General features: G+C 41.7%; 2 protein-coding genes across 2 annotated transcripts in view; both read right to left on the minus strand.

Annotated features, from left to right (window-relative positions):
• Nucleotides 1-2,827: 2,827 nt before the first annotated feature.
• LOC120019571 (solute carrier family 22 member 2-like) lies at nucleotides 2,828-6,563 on the minus strand. The gene is made up of 11 exons (XM_038962876.1): nucleotides 6,141-6,563; nucleotides 5,922-6,025; nucleotides 5,544-5,698; nucleotides 5,161-5,329; nucleotides 4,943-5,057; nucleotides 4,697-4,797; nucleotides 4,349-4,563; nucleotides 4,145-4,253; nucleotides 3,801-3,913; nucleotides 3,471-3,570; nucleotides 2,828-3,320 (listed from the first exon to the last, which is right to left on the minus strand). Exons 1-11 carry the CDS (start codon nucleotides 6,561-6,563, stop codon nucleotides 3,233-3,235), a joined length of 1,692 nt encoding a protein of 563 aa, XP_038818804.1. The 3' UTR covers nucleotides 2,828-3,232.
• Nucleotides 6,564-10,224: 3,661 nt separating this feature from the next.
• Nucleotides 10,225-17,105, minus strand: part of LOC120019294 (cation-independent mannose-6-phosphate receptor-like) — a 34,915-nt gene continuing 28,034 nt past the window's right edge. Inside the window, exons 45-48 of the mRNA XM_038962598.1 lie at nucleotides 16,680-16,866; nucleotides 16,301-16,444; nucleotides 16,101-16,170; nucleotides 10,225-11,520 (exon numbers count right to left, since the gene is read on the minus strand). Of these exons, the coding sequence (XP_038818526.1) occupies nucleotides 11,086-11,520; nucleotides 16,101-16,170; nucleotides 16,301-16,444; nucleotides 16,680-16,866 (836 nt within the window). The 3' untranslated portion in view covers nucleotides 10,225-11,085. The remainder of the gene's footprint in view (nucleotides 11,521-16,100; nucleotides 16,171-16,300; nucleotides 16,445-16,679; nucleotides 16,867-17,105) is intronic.

Consider the following 17,105-nt stretch of genomic DNA (forward strand, 5'->3'; position numbering starts at 1 on the left):
AAAGTCCTTTTGTGAGGAGAAACTCATTCTGATTGGCTGGGCCTGCCTCTCCAGTGGGTGGGTCTGGCTTCCAAGTGGGCCCCACCCCATGGCTGTGCCCCTGCCCAGTCATGTGAAATCCATAGATTAGGGCCTAATGAATTTATTTCAATTGACTGATTTCTTTATATGAACTGTAACTCAAGAAAATCTTTGAAATTGCTCTGTTTATATTTTTGGTCAGTATAGTTTGGAGCCACTGCTACAAGTATTCAAGCAACCCCATTGAAGAGGTTGAACATCAAGAAGCTGAATGTAGCTTGGTACTTCACCCAGGCATCATTACACACCAGGTCAAACTGAAATGAACAAATACCTTATAATTTACTGCCATTTGAATGTCTTAACACATTCAATTGTTCAGAGTTGCATAACAATACAAGTTATTGTCTAATCAGAAAATCTTAATCTCACTGAGTGAGTCAAGTTCTCACCTCAGTCACAAAGGACTGCCTCGCCTTGTAGTCATACTCCCATCCTTCCTTGCAGGAGGTCATGGGAGCTTTGCTGCAGAGGGCGTCAGTGAGGTCAGACTCTGAGTTGTCACAGGTCAGACCTGTAGCGTTCCAGTCCAGTTCATACTGCTCACACTGGCTGTGGACCAACACTCCTGAGGTGTTGACCACCGGGACCGTGATCTTTCTAGTGTCCATCAGGTTCCAGCCACAACTCTGCTGAATCTGACTCAACCCTGAGTCCCAGCACCAATGCTCTGGGGTGAACCCCTAGAACACAATGCTCACATAGACCCCAGAAAAAGGCAAAGACAGTACACACCAGAGAAAAGACGCACTTTTGACAACGACCAAAATTCAGTGGCTGCTCCAGAATTTCATCGAAAGTGGTAATGGTTGCACAGTTAGGTGTCAGAAGCAGAGACACGACATGTGAGACTGCAGTGGGATCTGTGCCGGGGTTTCAAAATCACAGATCAGATCAAGAGTCCAATCGAGAGGTTGACCAATGATGCACTGAATCGCCAACTGAGTTAGCATGTTACCCTTAAAAGAGCTGGCTGCCATTGTCTGGTTGAAGAGCTAGAGATGGCTGAAGTTATGCAATTCCACTGTGTAGCATATCTGTATATAAGACACGTTCTTACCATTTCACTAAGAAAGAGCCCTTGCGAACTCTTCGATTTATTTTCGCAATAAAAATAGTTTGACATTTTTATAGTATGCTCTGTCACAGAGTGTACTTTTATTATGCAAATACTTTACTCTCAAAAAGTGAACTTGGAGCATAGTTTATTCTAAGTTGGGTGGTTATTGTGCAAATTGGACACTGTGGAATTCTGGGTATACTCCTGCAAGATAATAAAATAAAATAATTGTCACGTGTTTGTGGAGGGGTAGGGGTGTGTAACCTTTTAAATAGTTGTCACGCCCTGACCATAGAGAGCTTTTATTCTCTATGTTGGTTAGGTCGGGGTGTGATTTAAGGGTGGGTTATCTAGGTGAATTATATTTCTATGTTGGCCTAGTATGGTTCCCAATCAGAGGCAGCTGTTTATCGTTGTCTCTGATTGGGGATCATATTTAGGTAGCCATTTTCCCCATTGTGCTTTGTGGGATCTTGTCTATGTTTAGTTGCCTGTGAGCAATATTATAGCTTCACATTTCCTTTGTTCGTTTTGTTGTTTTGTTCTTTAAAAGTTTATTCCATAATAAAGGATGGAAACATACCACGCTGCATCTTGGTCTACTCCTTATGACGAACGTGACAATAGTATTAGAGTTACCATCAGTAAAAATACACATCTTTAATATTCTCTGCTCACACAGCATAATGTAAATTCACAGAAACAACACAATCCATCCACTTCTATAGAATGTCATGTAAGTAACTGTCAAAAATACACTCACTGTTACAGCGCATTCAGAATGTATCAGACCCCTTCCCTTTTTTCACATTTTGATACATTACAGCCTTATTCTAAACTCTTTGCCAGGCTGGATGGGGAGCGTCGCTAGACAGCTATTTTCAGGTCTCTCCAGAGATGTTCGATCGGGTTCACATCCAGGCTCTGGCTGGGCCACTCAAGGACATTGAGAGACTTGACCCGAAGTCACTCTTGTATTGTCTTGGCTATGTGCTTAGGGTCGTTGACCTGTTGGAAGGTGAACCTTCGCCCCAGTCTGAGGTTCTGAGCACTCTGGAGCAGGTTTTCATCAAGGATCTTTCTGTACTTTTCTCCGTTCATCTTTGCCTCAATGCTGAAAAACATCCCCACAACATGATACTGCCACCACCATGCTTCACCATAGGGATGGTGCCAGGGTTCCTACAGCCGATTGCTCAGTTTGGCGAGGAGGCCAGCTCTTGGAAGAATCTTGGTGGTTCCAAACTTCTTCCATTTGAGAATGATGGAGGCCATGTGTTCGTAAGGACCTTCAATGTTGCAGAAATGTTTTGATACCCTTCCCCAGATCTGTGCCTCGACACAATCCTGTCTCAGAGCACATCAGACAATTCCTTCGACCTCATGGCTTGGATTTTGCTCTGACACGCATTTTCAACTGTGGGACCTTATATAGACGGGTGTGTGCCTTTCCAAATCATGTCCAATCAATTGAATTTACCACAGGTGGACTCCAATCAAGTTGTAGAATCATCTCAAGGATGATCAATGGAAGCAGGATGCACCTTTCGAGTCTCATAGCAAAGGGTCTGAATACTTATGAAAATAAGGTATTTCTGTTATTTTTCCGCTTTGTCATCATGGGGTATTGTGTGTAGATTGTTAAGGAAACATGTGTATTTAATCCATTTTAGAATAAGGCTATAATGTAACAAAATGTGGAAAAAGGGAAGGGGTCTGAATACTTTCTGAATGCACTGTATATGACGACAATATTACCAACATTTATAAAAAAGCTTGGGCAAAAACGACAACAACAAAAAATCTGTAAATTACTTTAAACACATGATAAAAAATAAAAAACATGGCACAAAGCGCATGATCTGAGAGGAAAATCATACTGTAACTAACGGATAAGTAAAACCAGGAAACATGGTAAAGGTGAAAGAAATCTAAATAAGTTACAATATTTCGCCAACACATACAATCATTATTTCGTATTAGAGACAACAAATGAAACAAACAGGTCATTTTAACATAAAATAATAAAATACTGCTCATCACTACTTTCTCATACTTTCATCACAAAAATGTGAAGTTCCCAGGAAGATATCAGACAGTCTCAGGTTCTTTGTTGGTCATCACGGCGGTGGGTAACAGCATTATCATCTCTTTCCTCCTCAGAGCTTTTTCTTTGCATCTGAGACGGTAAGAGGAACACATACATACACAATGAATAGATTGTTCACCGCTGACATTTTATTGAAATGTTAACCTTACTGTTTGAAAGCATGATGTTTCAACACATTCACTTGTAGAAATAATAGAAACTGATGGGTAGAAATCTCACTTTTCTGGAAACTCAATGTCATCGATGGTGTCAGGAAGTGGCACACCTCTGGTCTCAGGCAAGAGCAAGACCAAAGCTCCAGCCAGAAATGCAAGGGCCCCTGTGTTGTACAACACAAAGAAATCACCATCAGCATATTAGTGCCTGCTTGTATCTAGAAAACATTCCCTAAACAGCTGTGCTTGAGGCTACATTAGCCAAAAGTATTAGTTTCAAGCTCAAGATATTGAGATACTGGTACAGTACATGATTCAACTTCTTACAGCATTGCTGTGTTAAAATATTACTAACGTATGTGTATAATCATCTTATAACATTGTAATTAGGTACCAAAGATGATGAGTGGCAGCTCCAGCCAGATGGCAGCCAGTCTGTAGAGAAGGAACGGAGCCACGATGCCTCCGATGTCACACAGAGTGGAGCACACAGACACACCCAGGTTCCTGAGGATGGAAACAATTGTCACTGTCTGGAATTTCAGCTTTACACAAAACTTTCTGTTATACGTAATGTCAGTATTCAGGAAGGGATTTTAATAGAAAAAATAAATAGCTTCTATTCCTCAGTTCATTGACAAGTCATTGAAAATGGATGCCGTTTTTCAAATTTTGAATTGTTATTTAAGTTTACTTCCTGAATTGACTGCCTTCAAAAGCCCTGCGGGTTACCCTTACCTGACAAACGTAGGGTACAATTCAGTGTTCACAAACACCACCATCTCAAAAGCCATGGTGATGCCCAACCGGCCTATGCAGGCCACCGCTGTTTTGAACCAGAACATGTCTGTATGTGCGAGAAAGAAAAATGAGAGAAAAGCGTAATACAAATTCAACCAGGCAGGTCATTGCCATTTGACATCAATGTTATCATAGACTCACTCTCAGGGATCATAGCAGTAATGAAGCAGGCTGCTCCAGCTACAATGTTGGCTGTGGCAAAGGGAAGACGCCGTCCGATACGATCGATGGTAAAGAGGATGAGGAAGGCAGCAGGGAATTCCACCAGACCAGAGATCAGAAAGTCAATGTAGACATTTCCTCCCAGGATTCCTAGACGCATGATAAGACCCTGGTAGACGACAGCACTAGTGAACCTGGAAGAAAGACACCAGTTATTTACTGAGGGGTCTACGGTGGCTGTAAAGGAAATATTATAGTTGTGAGCTGTGACTAATAAGGCTATTAAAGTTCCAGTAATGTTCTTGCTGTTTGTCGAATAGATTTTACCAGTTGAAACTAAGGATGAAGGTGTGTTTTCTCATTTTTGGAGTTCTGATTAGGTCCATGAACGAGGCGGTTGAGGTATCGGCATTGTCGTCTCTCATCGTCTGTAAGTACAGTAGTATTATGTAAGTTACAATACAATCTACTTTATCAAGCAATGGCATCTTTGAGTATCTGTAAGGTACAATTGCCAAATGTGAGTCATTTTAAACTACATTTCAGTTACACATTTCAGCCGTAATTTCTCACCTCAATGTTCTTGGAGAGGGTTTTCTTGTTTTCTTTCGCTATTGCCTCAGTGATCTCCACAGCTTTCTTTGCATTGTGCTGAGAGAGAAGCCATCTTGGAGACTCCGGGATAAACCTGGAAGCCAGAACAGAAAACTCATTATAAAAAGCTTGAAGACATGAAACATAAACTTAAATCTACTTGAATATCTACAGTATGAGGCAGTTCCAGGTCTTACCAGTAGTAGGACAGGAAGAGGATGTAAGGTGCAGTGATGACCACCTGCAACCAGCGCCAGTCTGTGATGAAGTAGGAGATGAGGGGCAGGATGAGAATTCCAACACTGAAGAACATCTGGTAGACGACTCCCACAGTCCTCCTGTACTCTACTCCTACCAGCTCAGTGACTGAGGAGAGGGGAAAGAAGCAGGGCATGAGGACAGGACCCCGAGAATACATAGGGAAAGTGAGGTAGCTTCTGACATGAAGCTGAAATATTATCTCCACAAGAGCAAAACTACAACTTGAAATGTAAATATTACAACTACAATATGTAAAACTACAACTTGAGATGTAAAATTACAATTTTAGACATTGTTTAAGTAAGAAATGTTGTCTTACTCAGAACATATCCAGCCACCCAGCCTCCCTTGACACCAAAGCCATATAATGCTCGGAAGACCAGCATGGATACCCAATTTGGAGACCATGCTACAAGAATTCCAAAAATCCCATTCAAGAGGTTGGACACCAAGAAGCTCGTCTTTCTGCCAAATCTAAAATGAAAGAGAAGAAGGTACATACGGGGATGTAAATTCAAATTTCATGATTCCATCTCCGCACATACAGTATTTCAGAAGTTTACTTCTTTCATTCAGGGTTCACTCTTTTAGCAAGTCCATTTTCCTTCACTTTGCTGTTTTTAAGTCATTCTAAAAGTCAGTAAGACATCTGCACTGGTGGGATCTTTTGTCTGACCACCCACATAGACTTCCTTACCTGTCAGCTAGGTATCCAATGGCTATGCTCCCTATGAAGAAGCCCACGTTGAGTGTAGCCTGGTACATGTCCACCACCCAGGCATCAGCACACACCAAGTCAAACTGAAATGAACAAATACCTTGTCATTTACTGCCATATTAATCTGTTCTTTGTTCTGACATCCAATTGAAATGAAATGTCTTGAACATTTTCAGGAATATTTCATGAAGTTCTCACCTCTGTCACAAAGGACTGTCTCCCCTTGTAGTCATACTCCCATCCTTCCTTGCAGGAGGTCATGGGAGCTTTGCTGCGGTGAGCGTCAGTTAGGTCAGACTCTGGGTTGTCACAGGTCAGACCCGTAGCGTTCCAGTCCAGTTCATACTGCTCACACTGGCTGTGGACCAACACTCCTGAGTTTTTGACCACCGGGACCGTGATCTTTCTAGTGTCCATCAGGTTCCAGCCACAACTCTTCCGGATCTGACTCACCGCTGAGTCTCGGCACCAGTGCTCTGGGGTGAACCCTTGGAACACAATGCCTACGTAGACACCGGCCCATGGCATGGAGACCATGCATAGCAGGGCAAAGATACGCTTCTGCGATCGGCCGAACTTGCCCGCCTCCTCTAGGATGTCATCAAAAGTGTATGAGTACATGGTAGCAGTTATTTCGGTCTCAAAGACATTTGTGACTGCAGAAGGACATGTGCAGGGTTTTTAACCGTGTGAAGACATCAAGGGTCCAACAGAGAAGTTGACCTTCAACCTACCAGTGACCGCGCAGGCTGCAGACATGGGGAACTTTGAACATAATTTCAGAATGATTAGCTTTTGGTTTTTGGTAAAGTTCCCAATCCAATTACATATTCACTGATGGTCCATCACAAACCACAAAGGATATCCATCAGCTTTTTACCTGGTCTTGGGGAGTTTTAGAAGCAACAGGGTCAAAATAATGATTGGTCTTACAGCAATGTATGCCCACCTCAAGTTTGCCATGTGAGGCCTCAGTGATTTATTACAATAGGGAAACGTGTAGTCACTTAGAAACAAACAGTACTGGTGTACAGTAAAGAGACTTCTGAGGTCCTGTTTAATACATGCATCAATGTGTTGAGGTAAAACGGTTGACCTTCAAAAAATCTCCACAATCCTGGAAGTGATAAATGATGTTACTCTTTAAACTGTCGGACAGCTGATCTCTTTTTTATTAAAATAACGCAATATTTTTTTTCCATTTGAAAAACAGACAAAATGCAGTAAAAACACATTTGAGAACATAACATACAAGAACAAAATCACCTCATCAGAATGGAGCTCAAGGAGCCCCTTCCCATGTTTCGTACCCAAATGAATGAACCAAGCAGACGTGCTTTGGTGCTTACAGCAGAGCTAGACATGATGCAACAAGCATTACTCGTTGCATCACTACCACACAGGATGACTTTCCATCACTCCAGAGACGGTACAGTAGCAAGTGCTCTTTCCCCATATCAAAGTACCCTTGTGCAGTTATGTCACAAATTCAATTCATGATCTTGGAGGTGTGGAAACATGAAGATAAATACAAAATGTGATTAAAAAAAAAAAAGCACAAAAAAAAACATGGAAAATATCTTCTGCTGCGGGGAGGACCACCAAACTTGTATCCTATTAATAACGTGTACAAACCTTAATACCCTGAAAAGTGAACCATCATTTTTTGGATAATATCGCTATGTGGCCGGCCGCTTGCTACGGTGTGAATATTAGCTTCAACACTAGTGATAAAACACTGGCATTACAAATAAACTCTCCATCTTGAAGTCTGACTTGAAGTCCAGTCCAAGAGAGAGAACTTTGTCAAAGACTCATATAGTCAGACTTGTTAGTGAGGTGAGTTCCACTTCAAAAGCATTTTGTCATTACTGTTCTGTACCACTGACATTTATGAGACATTGTCCCAACTAAAGATACATGAGAGTAGAATTAGTGACTGCCTGTGTGGTTTGTGTACTGGTGTGTGTGTGTGTATGCATGCCAACTGATAAATGCTAAATTCATTTCAAATAATCCATACAGTGAGCTCCAAAAGTATTGGGATTTGAATTTGAAATTATACAATGACTATGAGGTTAAAGTGCAGACTGTCAGCTTTAATTTGAGGGTATTTTCCCAAATACCATACCCCCAAGACATGCTAACCTCTCACCATTACAATAACAGGGAAGGTTAGCATTTTTAGGGGTATAGTTTGTCATTATTCACAATCCCGTCAAGACTCTCAATAATCATGGTAGTATCCACATTAAATGTAGAAGTGTTTAGAAACATATTCTACTCTTATTTACAATAAAAGTGACTCCAAAATACACAATACATTATTACCATTCATTTCTATTGGGCACAAAATAATCTGAAACACAACCAAAACAAACTGCAAATGCATCCAACAAGTTTGTAGAGCCACAAGCTTGATGTAGTCATCGTGTGCTAGGAATATGGGACTAAAGACTAAACTTTTGAATACACACAAGTGAATATGTCCCAATATTTTTGGTCCCCTAAAATGGTGGGACTATGTGCTATAACTTCTAAACGTGCTGGAGTACAGAGCTAAAACAACAAAAAATGTGTCCCAATACTTCACAGCTCGCTGTATTTTCCCAGAAAAATACTCACACTGTGATTGCTGCTGTAACCCCATTCCATGGAGGGCCGAGTGCCTACGGACTTTCACTGTCTCCCTTGTACTTGATAATTATGGTCACTAATTAGTAAAGAACTCCCCTCACCTGGTTGTCTAGGTCTTTATTGAAAGGAAAAACCCACAGACACTAGGCCCTCCATGGAATGAGTTTGACACCCCTGCAGTAGAGAGACTGCATGGGATAGATACCTCTGAGCAAGACTGAAAGGGGATCTCAAGCTCACGAAGACATTTAATTATGGCACTACAGCTTTCCTTACTTCCATTTATGAGAGATAGCACATGCAGTTTGACAAAAAAAAGGGAGTTTTAGGTCGACAGAAAACTTCCCTTTTCAAATAAACTTAGGTCATGACTTTGACAAGGCAACATCTAGAACCCTCAAACTCAACTCTGGACCTTGAAGCTAGATCCACTGAATTTTTTCATTGTTCCCCTCTAATCAGTGACTAATTTAGACCAGGTGGATAGAAGAGAACACAGGCTCTGGACTTCATAGGGTAAGAGTTGAATATCCCTGCTCTAGAAGCAGAATTAATGTTTAGCACTTAACAGATACAGGAACTAGCTGTGCCTGTGATGTGTATTTGGTGCGCAAGTACAAAACCCCATAATGATTTGAGGAACTCTGAATAATACAACCTAAGAATCCCATTAACCAATGCTATGATTCATGAGCACCACAGTTTCCAGTCCCTTTTTCCCAATAACTTAAGAGGTTTTTCATGCCCAAACCTTGCAAGGTTAGAAGTATAGAGATTCAACGTGAAAATCAGTCCACAAAATTAATTTAAAATGTGAATAAGTGATTCTCTGGAAAATGCAAGTGACAATTTTAATCCATATATGCATAGTGTCTTCAGAAAGTATTCACACCCCTTGACTTTTTCCACATTCTGTTGTGTTACAGCCTGAATTTAAAATGGATTAAATTGAGACTTTGTGTCACTGGCCTACATACAATACCCAATTATGTCAAATGTTTTTAGAAATGTTTACAAATGAATTAAACATGACAAGCGGAAATGTTTTGAGTCAATACGTTTTCAACCCCTTTGTTATGGCAAACCTAAATAAGTTCAGGAGTAAAAATAAGCTTAACAAGTCACATAATAAATTGCATGGACTCACTGTGTGCAATAACAGTGCTGAACATGACTGTACCCCACACATACAGATAATTGTAAGGTCCCTCAGTCGAGTAGTGAATTTCAAACACAGATTGAACCACAAAGACCAGGGATGTTTTCCAATGCCTCACAAAGAAGGGCACCTGCTGGTAGATGGGTAAAAATAAAACAAAACAGCAGACATTGAATATCCCGTTGAGCATGGTGAAGTTATTAATTACAGTTGGGATGGTGTATCAATCCACCCAGTCACTACAAAGATAAAGACATCCTTCCTAACTCAGTTGATGGAGAGGAAGGAAACCACTCAGGGATTTCACCATGAAGCCAATGGTGACTAAAACCAAGTTGAATGGCTGTGAAAGGAGAAAACTGAGGAGGAATCAACATTGTAAGTTACTCCACAATACTAACCTAAATGACAGAGTGAAAAGAAGGAAGAGTGAAAAGAAGGAAGCCTGTACAGAATACAAATATTCCAAAACATGCATCCTGTTTACAATAAGGCACTAAAGTAAAACGGGAAGAATGTGGCAAAGAAATGTACTTTATGTCCTAAATACAAAGCGTTATTCTTGTGGCAAATCCAACACATCAGGGAGTACCACTTCACATTTTCAAGCCTGGTGGTGGCTGCATCATGTTATGGGTATGCTTATCATCGGCAAGGACTATGGAGGTTTTTAGGATACAAATAAATGGAGCTAAGTACAGGCAAAATCCTAGAGGAAAACCTGGGGTGAATACTTATGGAAATTGTATATTTCTGTATTTAATTTTCCATATTACATTCCCTTTGTGATTCTTCTGAAGAAGGCCATTGAAGGCCGAAACAATCTTTTTAAATTTGTCCAATAAAACTCCGTATTGCACATTTCTCTGTCCAATTACAGTATGCATTTCATTTTCCAAAAATGTGCTAAAATTTCGAAAAACATGTTTTCACTTGATCATTATGGGGTATTGTGTGTTTTTAATCCATTTTGAATTCAGGCTGTAACAACACAATGTGGAATAAGTCAAGGGGCATGAATACTTTCTGAAGGCACTGTATAACATTACCTATGTACATTAACTAAATCAAAATGGTCCAAAAACAATTATTTGATGAAAACACCATTTGTCATCAGGAAGGCATCAACTTTCTTTCGAAGAGGGGACAAAAACAAATCTGCTCTTTAAAACTGTAAAACAGCCAAACAGACATTCTGCATCGTTTCCCTTAGAAAAAAAACAAGCCTCTAAGGGTTTCTGCTCCCTTGCGTTGTCATCGTTGTGTGGAGACATTCAAAGAGAGAGGAGAGAAGAGGAGAGAAGAGGGATAATAGTTTAGGTGGACAGGGGGAGGATGGAGAGTCCCTCACACTGTCAGCAGGTCCTCATCGCTGTCATCCTGGGGGTTTTGTTGTTTCCTGTGGGGGGGTCTGTTGTCACGGCGAGGCTTGGCCATACCCCTCCTGTCCCTATCCCCCAGGAGCCCCACCAGGTCCTCGTCACTCTCTTCCTCCAACAGGGCGCTGCGGAGGGGCCCCGAGGATCGGGTCCTGGATCCTGAGGGCCGCAGGGTGGTCCGGCCACCGAGGACGCAAACCCCGGGGACGGACAAGACCTCCTCCTCGCTGTCCTCCTGCTCTTCCAGGGAAAAGGAGCGTAGGGCGGCGGCATTGACGGGCTTGGTGGTGATGTGGCCGTTCTCCTGGTGCTCCTTCCCCAGGCGGGAGGACATGGCTGGGGCCTCAATCTCCTCCATCAGCCACTCCATCTCATCCTCCCCTCCCTCATCATCCATGTTCACCTGCAGGGACAGACAAGACAGACAGGTGTGAGATTTAGCACTGGGAACTCACCACACCAACACCTACAGTCGTGGCCAAAAGTTTTGAGAATGACACAAATATTAATTTTCACAAAGTCTGCTGCCTCAGTTTGTATGATGGCAATTTGCATATACTCCAGAATGTTATGAAGAGTGATCAGATGAATTGCAATTAATTGCAAAGTCCCTCTTTGCCATGCAAATGACCTAATCCCCCCAAAACATTTCCACTGCATTTTAGCCCTGCCACAAAAGGACCAGCTGCCATCATGTCAGTGATTCTCTCGTTAACTTCTTTATGGTAGGGGACAGTATTTTCACGTCCGGATGAAAAACATGCCCAGAGTAAACGGCCTGCTACAAAGCCATAAAAGCTAGAATTTGAATATTATTAATAGATTTGTATAGAAAACGCTCTGACGTTTCTAAAACTGTTTGAATGATGTCTGTGAGTATAACAGAACTCATATGGCAGGCAAAAACCTGAGAAAAAAATCCAACCAGGAGGTGGGAAATCTGAGGTTGGTCGATTTTCAACTCAGCTCCAATTGAAGATACAGTGGGATATTGGTAATGTTGCTAAGGCTTCCACTAGATGTCAACAGTCTTTAAAACCTTGTCTGATGCTTCTACTGTGAAGTGTGGCCTAATGAGAGGGGATTGAGTAAGGTCTACCCTGACCTGAACATGCGCTGACCATGCGCGTTCATGTGAGAGCGAGCTCTGTTCCATCGCACTTCTGAAGACAAATTAATTCTCCGGTTGGAACATTATTGAAGAATTATGTTAAAAACATCCTAAAGATTGATTCAATACTTCGTTTGTCATGTTTTTAACGGACTGTAATATAACTTTAACTTTTCGTCCGTACTTTCCGCTGGACTTGCCTGCGCGTCGTGAGTTTGGAAAGTGTACTGAACGCTAGAACAACAAGGAGGAATTTGGACATAAATGATGGACATTATCGAACAAAAAAAACATTTATTGTAGAACTGGGATTCCTGGGAGTGCATTCTGATGAAGATAATCAAAGGTAAGTGAATGTTTATATAATGTTATTTCTGACTTCTGTTGACTGCACAATATGGCGGATATATTTGTGTCTTGATTGGGCTCTGAGCACCGACCTCAGATTATTGCATGGTTTTCTTTTTCCGTAAAGCTTTTTTGAAATCTGACAGCGGTTGCATTAAGGAGAAGTGCATCTAAAATTCCATGCATAACACTTGTATTTTCATCAACATTTATAATGAGTATTTCTGTAAATGGATGTGGCTCTCTGCAAAATCACCGGATGTTTTGGAACTTCTGAACGTAACGCGCCAATGTAAACTCAGATTTTTGGATATAAATATGAACTTTACCGAACAAAACATACATGTATTGTGTAACATGAAGTCCTATGAGTGTCATCTGATGAAGATCATCAAAGGTTAGTGATTCATTTTATCTATATTTCTGCTTTTTGTGAATCCTCTCTTTGGCTGGAAAAATGGCTGTGTTATTCTGTGAATAGGCACTCACCTAATATAATTGTTTGGTTTGCTTTCGTCTTAAAGCCTTTTTGAGAATCGGACACTGTGGCTGGATTTACAACAAGTGTATCTTTAAAAGGGTGTAAAATACATGTATGTTTGAGGAATTTTAATTATGGGATTTCTGTTGTTTTGAATTTGGCGCCCTGGAGTTTCACTGGCTGTTGAAGAGGTGTGACACTACCGTCTCACGTACCCTAGAGAGGTTAACACAGGTGAGAGTGTTGACAAGGACAAGGCTGGAGATCAATCTGTCATGCTGATTTAGTTCGAATAACAAACTGGAAGCTTCAAAATGAGGGTGGTGCTTGGAATCATTGTTCTTCCTCTGTCAACCATGGTTACCTGAAAGGAAACACGTGCCGTCATCATTGCTTTGCACAAAAAGGGCTTCACAGGCAAGGATATTGCTGCCAGTAAGATTGCACCTAAATCAACCATTTATCGAGACCTTAGTGCTGCTTTTGATACCATTGATCACCACATTCTTTTGGAGAGATTGGAAACCCAAATTGGTCTACAAGGACAAGTTCTGGCCTGGTTTAGATCTTATCTGTCGGAAAGATATCAGTTTGTCTCTGGATGGTTTGTCCTCTGACAAATCAACTGTACATTTTGGTGTTCCTCAAGGTTCCGTTTTAGGACCGCTATTGTTTTCACTATATATTTTACCTCTTGGGAAGGTCATTCGAAAACATAATGTTAACTTTCACTGCTATGCGGATGACACACAGCTGTACATTGATGAAACATGGTGAAGCCCCAAAATTGCCCTCGCTGGAAGCCTGTGTTTCAGACATAAGGAAGTGGATGGCTGCAAATGTTTCTCTTTAAACTCAGACAAAACAGATATGCTTGTTCTAGGTCCCAAGGAACAAAGAGATCTTCTGTTGAATCTGACGATTAATCTTGATGGTTGTACAGTCGTCTCAAATAAAACTGTGAAGGACCTCGGCGTTATTCTGGACCCTGATCTCTCTTTTGACGAACATATCAAGACTGTTTCAAGGACAGCTTTTTTTCCATCTACGTAACATTGCAAAAATCTGAAATTTTCACTCCAAAAATAATGCAGAAAAATGTATCCATGCTTTTGTCACTTCTAGGTTAGACTACTGCAATGCTCTACTTACCAGCTACCCGGATAAAGCACTAAATAAACTTCAGTTAGGATTCTAGCAGCCGTATTTAGCACCGACTAGAACCAAAAAATGTGATCATATTACTCCAGTGCTAGCCTCCCTACACTGGCTTCATGTTAAGGCAAGGGCTAATTTCAAGGTTTTACTGCTGACCAACAAAGCATTACATGGGCTTGCTCCTACCAATTTCTCTGATTTGGTCCTACCGTACATACCTACACGTACGCTATGGTCACAAGACGCAGGCCTCCTAATTGTCCCTAGAATTTCTAAGCAAACAGCTGGAGGCAGGGCTTTCTCCTATAGAGCTCAATTTTTATGGAATGGTCTGCATTTCTAGCTGTTTGGGGTTTTAGGCTGGGTTTCTGTACAGCACTTTGAGATATCAGCTGATGTATGAAGGGCTATATAAATACATTTGATTTGATTTGATCATCAAGAACTTCAAGGAGAGTGGTTCAAATGTTGTGAAGAAGGCTTCAGGGCACCCAAGAAAGTCCAGCAAGCCCCAGGACCGCCTCCTAAAGTTGATTCAGCTGCGGGATCGGGGCACCACCAGTACAGAGCTTGCTCAGGAATGGCAGCAGGCAGGTGTTAGTGCATCTCCACGCACAGTGAGGCGAAGACTTTTGGAGGATGGCCTGGTGTCAAGAAGGGCAGCAAAGAAGCCAGTTATCACCAGGAAAAACATCAGGAAAAGACTGATATTCTGCAAAAGGTACAGGGATTGGACTGCTGAGGACTGGGGTAAAGTCATTTTCTCTGATTATTCCCCTTTCTGATTGTTTGGGGCATCCGGAAAAAAGCTTGTCCAGAGAAGACAAGGTGAGCGCTACCATCAGTCCTGTGTCATGCCAACAGTAAAGCATCCTGAGACCATTCATGTGTGGGGTTGCTTCTCAGCCAAGGGAGTGGGCTCACTCACAATTTTGCCTAAGAACACAGCCATGAATAAAGAATGGTACCAACACATCCTCCGAGAGCAACTTCTCCCAACCATCCAGGAACAGTTTGGTGACGAACAATGCCTTTTCCAGCATGATGGAGCACCTCGCCATAAAGCAAAAGTGATAACTAAGTGGCTCGGGGAACAAAACATCGATATTTTGGGTCCATGGCCAGGAAACTCCCCAGACCTTAATCCCATTGAGAACTTGTGGTCACTCCTCAAGAGCCGGATGGACAAACAAAACCCCACAAATTCTGACAAACTCCAAGCATGGATTATGCAAGAATGGGCTGCCATCAGTCAGGATGTGGCCCAGACAGCATGCCAGGACGGATTGCAGAGGTCTTGAAAAAGAAGGGTCAACACTGCAAATATTGACTCTTTGCATCAACGTCATGTAATTGTCAATAAAAGCCTTTGACACTTATGAAATGCTTGTAATTATACTTCAGTATTCCACAGTAACATCTGACAAAAAATATCTAAAGACACTGAAGCAGCACATTTCGTGGAAATTAATATTTGTGTCACTCAAAACTTTTGGCCACGACTGTACATTGACATAGAATCAATGGCTGTGAAATAATAAACATTGAATTCAAAGAGAATCTATAGCATACTGTGATTTAACATAGGAGCTACCCCGGATGTGTATACGTTTGCAGAGCATGCGCCGGCTTATCAAGAGGCTCGTACTGCTCTAACTTATGCTTCGGTTCCATTTTCAAGATTTCGAAGTGCAACTAACGCCTGAGAACAATAGGATAAAGTGGCTCATGCTAGCTTCCAGTGTAGCAGGTGGTAAAACAACTTTTTTTCCCCCCGACACCCTAGTGTAGCTCCCATAGACCATACATCAGGATTCTACATCTATGGAAGCACATAGCTATGTTGGTTTGATTGGTGTACTATAGTATTTATTAACATGCATACCTTTGAGTATTTATAAGAGACAGGATTTCCTCTCCTACAACATCCAGTGATTTTCTGCATCACCAGCTCCCTGGAAACAGAACATTGGAGATTTAGGAAAAGATTAGTGTAGCTTTTTCTATATTTTGTTTTCAAACATATAGATTCTGTAATAACAGTACAAAGCTGTGGGGAGGAAAATAATGGTAGGTATCTCTTACCTCCGCTCTCGTTTGTGCAGTAGCAGAACCAGCAGACAGATGGCCAGCACAACCAATAGCATGCTCAGGACTGCCCGTCTCCTTCCAGACAAGCCCGTACTGTCCTGCCCTCCATCGTCGTTAGTCTTCTTGGACACAGAGGTTCTGTATGGCACACCAGACAAAACGTCACACCTCTTTACTTTATACAGCACCTTTCATTCAAATTCAAAGTCCAATTAAATGAATGGAAGAAAGCGCTTTAAAGTGGAAGATGAAAATCGTAGCATTTTTATAGGACAACTTTAGGTAGTACTTCCTCTGTTTCAAAGCACTTTCCTCCGTATCGAGACAACTGAACACTACCCTGATGTCCGTGTGTAAAGAGTTGTTAACTCACACTAGACCACAAACAGTGGCGGTGTGCCAGGTAAAGAGGTACTGGCATCCATCCGTCTCCAACAGGAACTCTGGGATGCCCTCTCCTGCTGAGGGGTTACAGTGGAACAAGATGGCCGACGACACCGTCGTGGACTTGTCCCGCCCACACACAGACTCAGATGGGACTAGCACGTCCAGATTACCATCTGAGTAGAGAGAGAGTCCATCCGTCAATCACAAGCAGCTTAATGGCGTGAGCTCGTTGAGTCATTGACATCAATGTAAGTATCATTACTTGATTGCCAAGTACTGTATCATGTGAGTGATGTTGAAATCCGTTTAAATCTTTAATAAGCGCAAGGTGAGACAGTGAGGACATTCAAAACTATTCCCCAAACCCACTCACACTGTATTACCCAAAAGTCCAGACCACTTTGGAGTAAAC

The sequence above is a fragment of the Salvelinus namaycush genome, chromosome 24, assembly GCF_016432855.1.
Source record: "Salvelinus namaycush isolate Seneca chromosome 24, SaNama_1.0, whole genome shotgun sequence".
Lineage (NCBI taxonomy): Eukaryota > Metazoa > Chordata > Actinopteri > Salmoniformes > Salmonidae > Salvelinus > Salvelinus namaycush.

What these genes read in the sequence shown, in the direction of transcription:
- LOC120019571 (XM_038962876.1), bottom strand. Translation starts at nt 6,563, where the DNA reads ATGTACTCATACACTTTTGATGACATCCTAGAGGAGGCGGGCAAGTTC. An exon ending in CCCTCTCCAAGAACATTGAG is followed by an intron (nt 4,798 to 4,942) that starts GTGAGAAATTAC and finishes CTGTACTTACAG; the next exon opens with ACGATGAGAGACGACAATGC. An exon ending in TTGTACCCTACGTTTGTCAG is followed by an intron (nt 3,914 to 4,144) that starts GTAAGGGTAACC and finishes TTCCATCCTCAG; the next exon opens with GAACCTGGGTGTGTCTGTGT.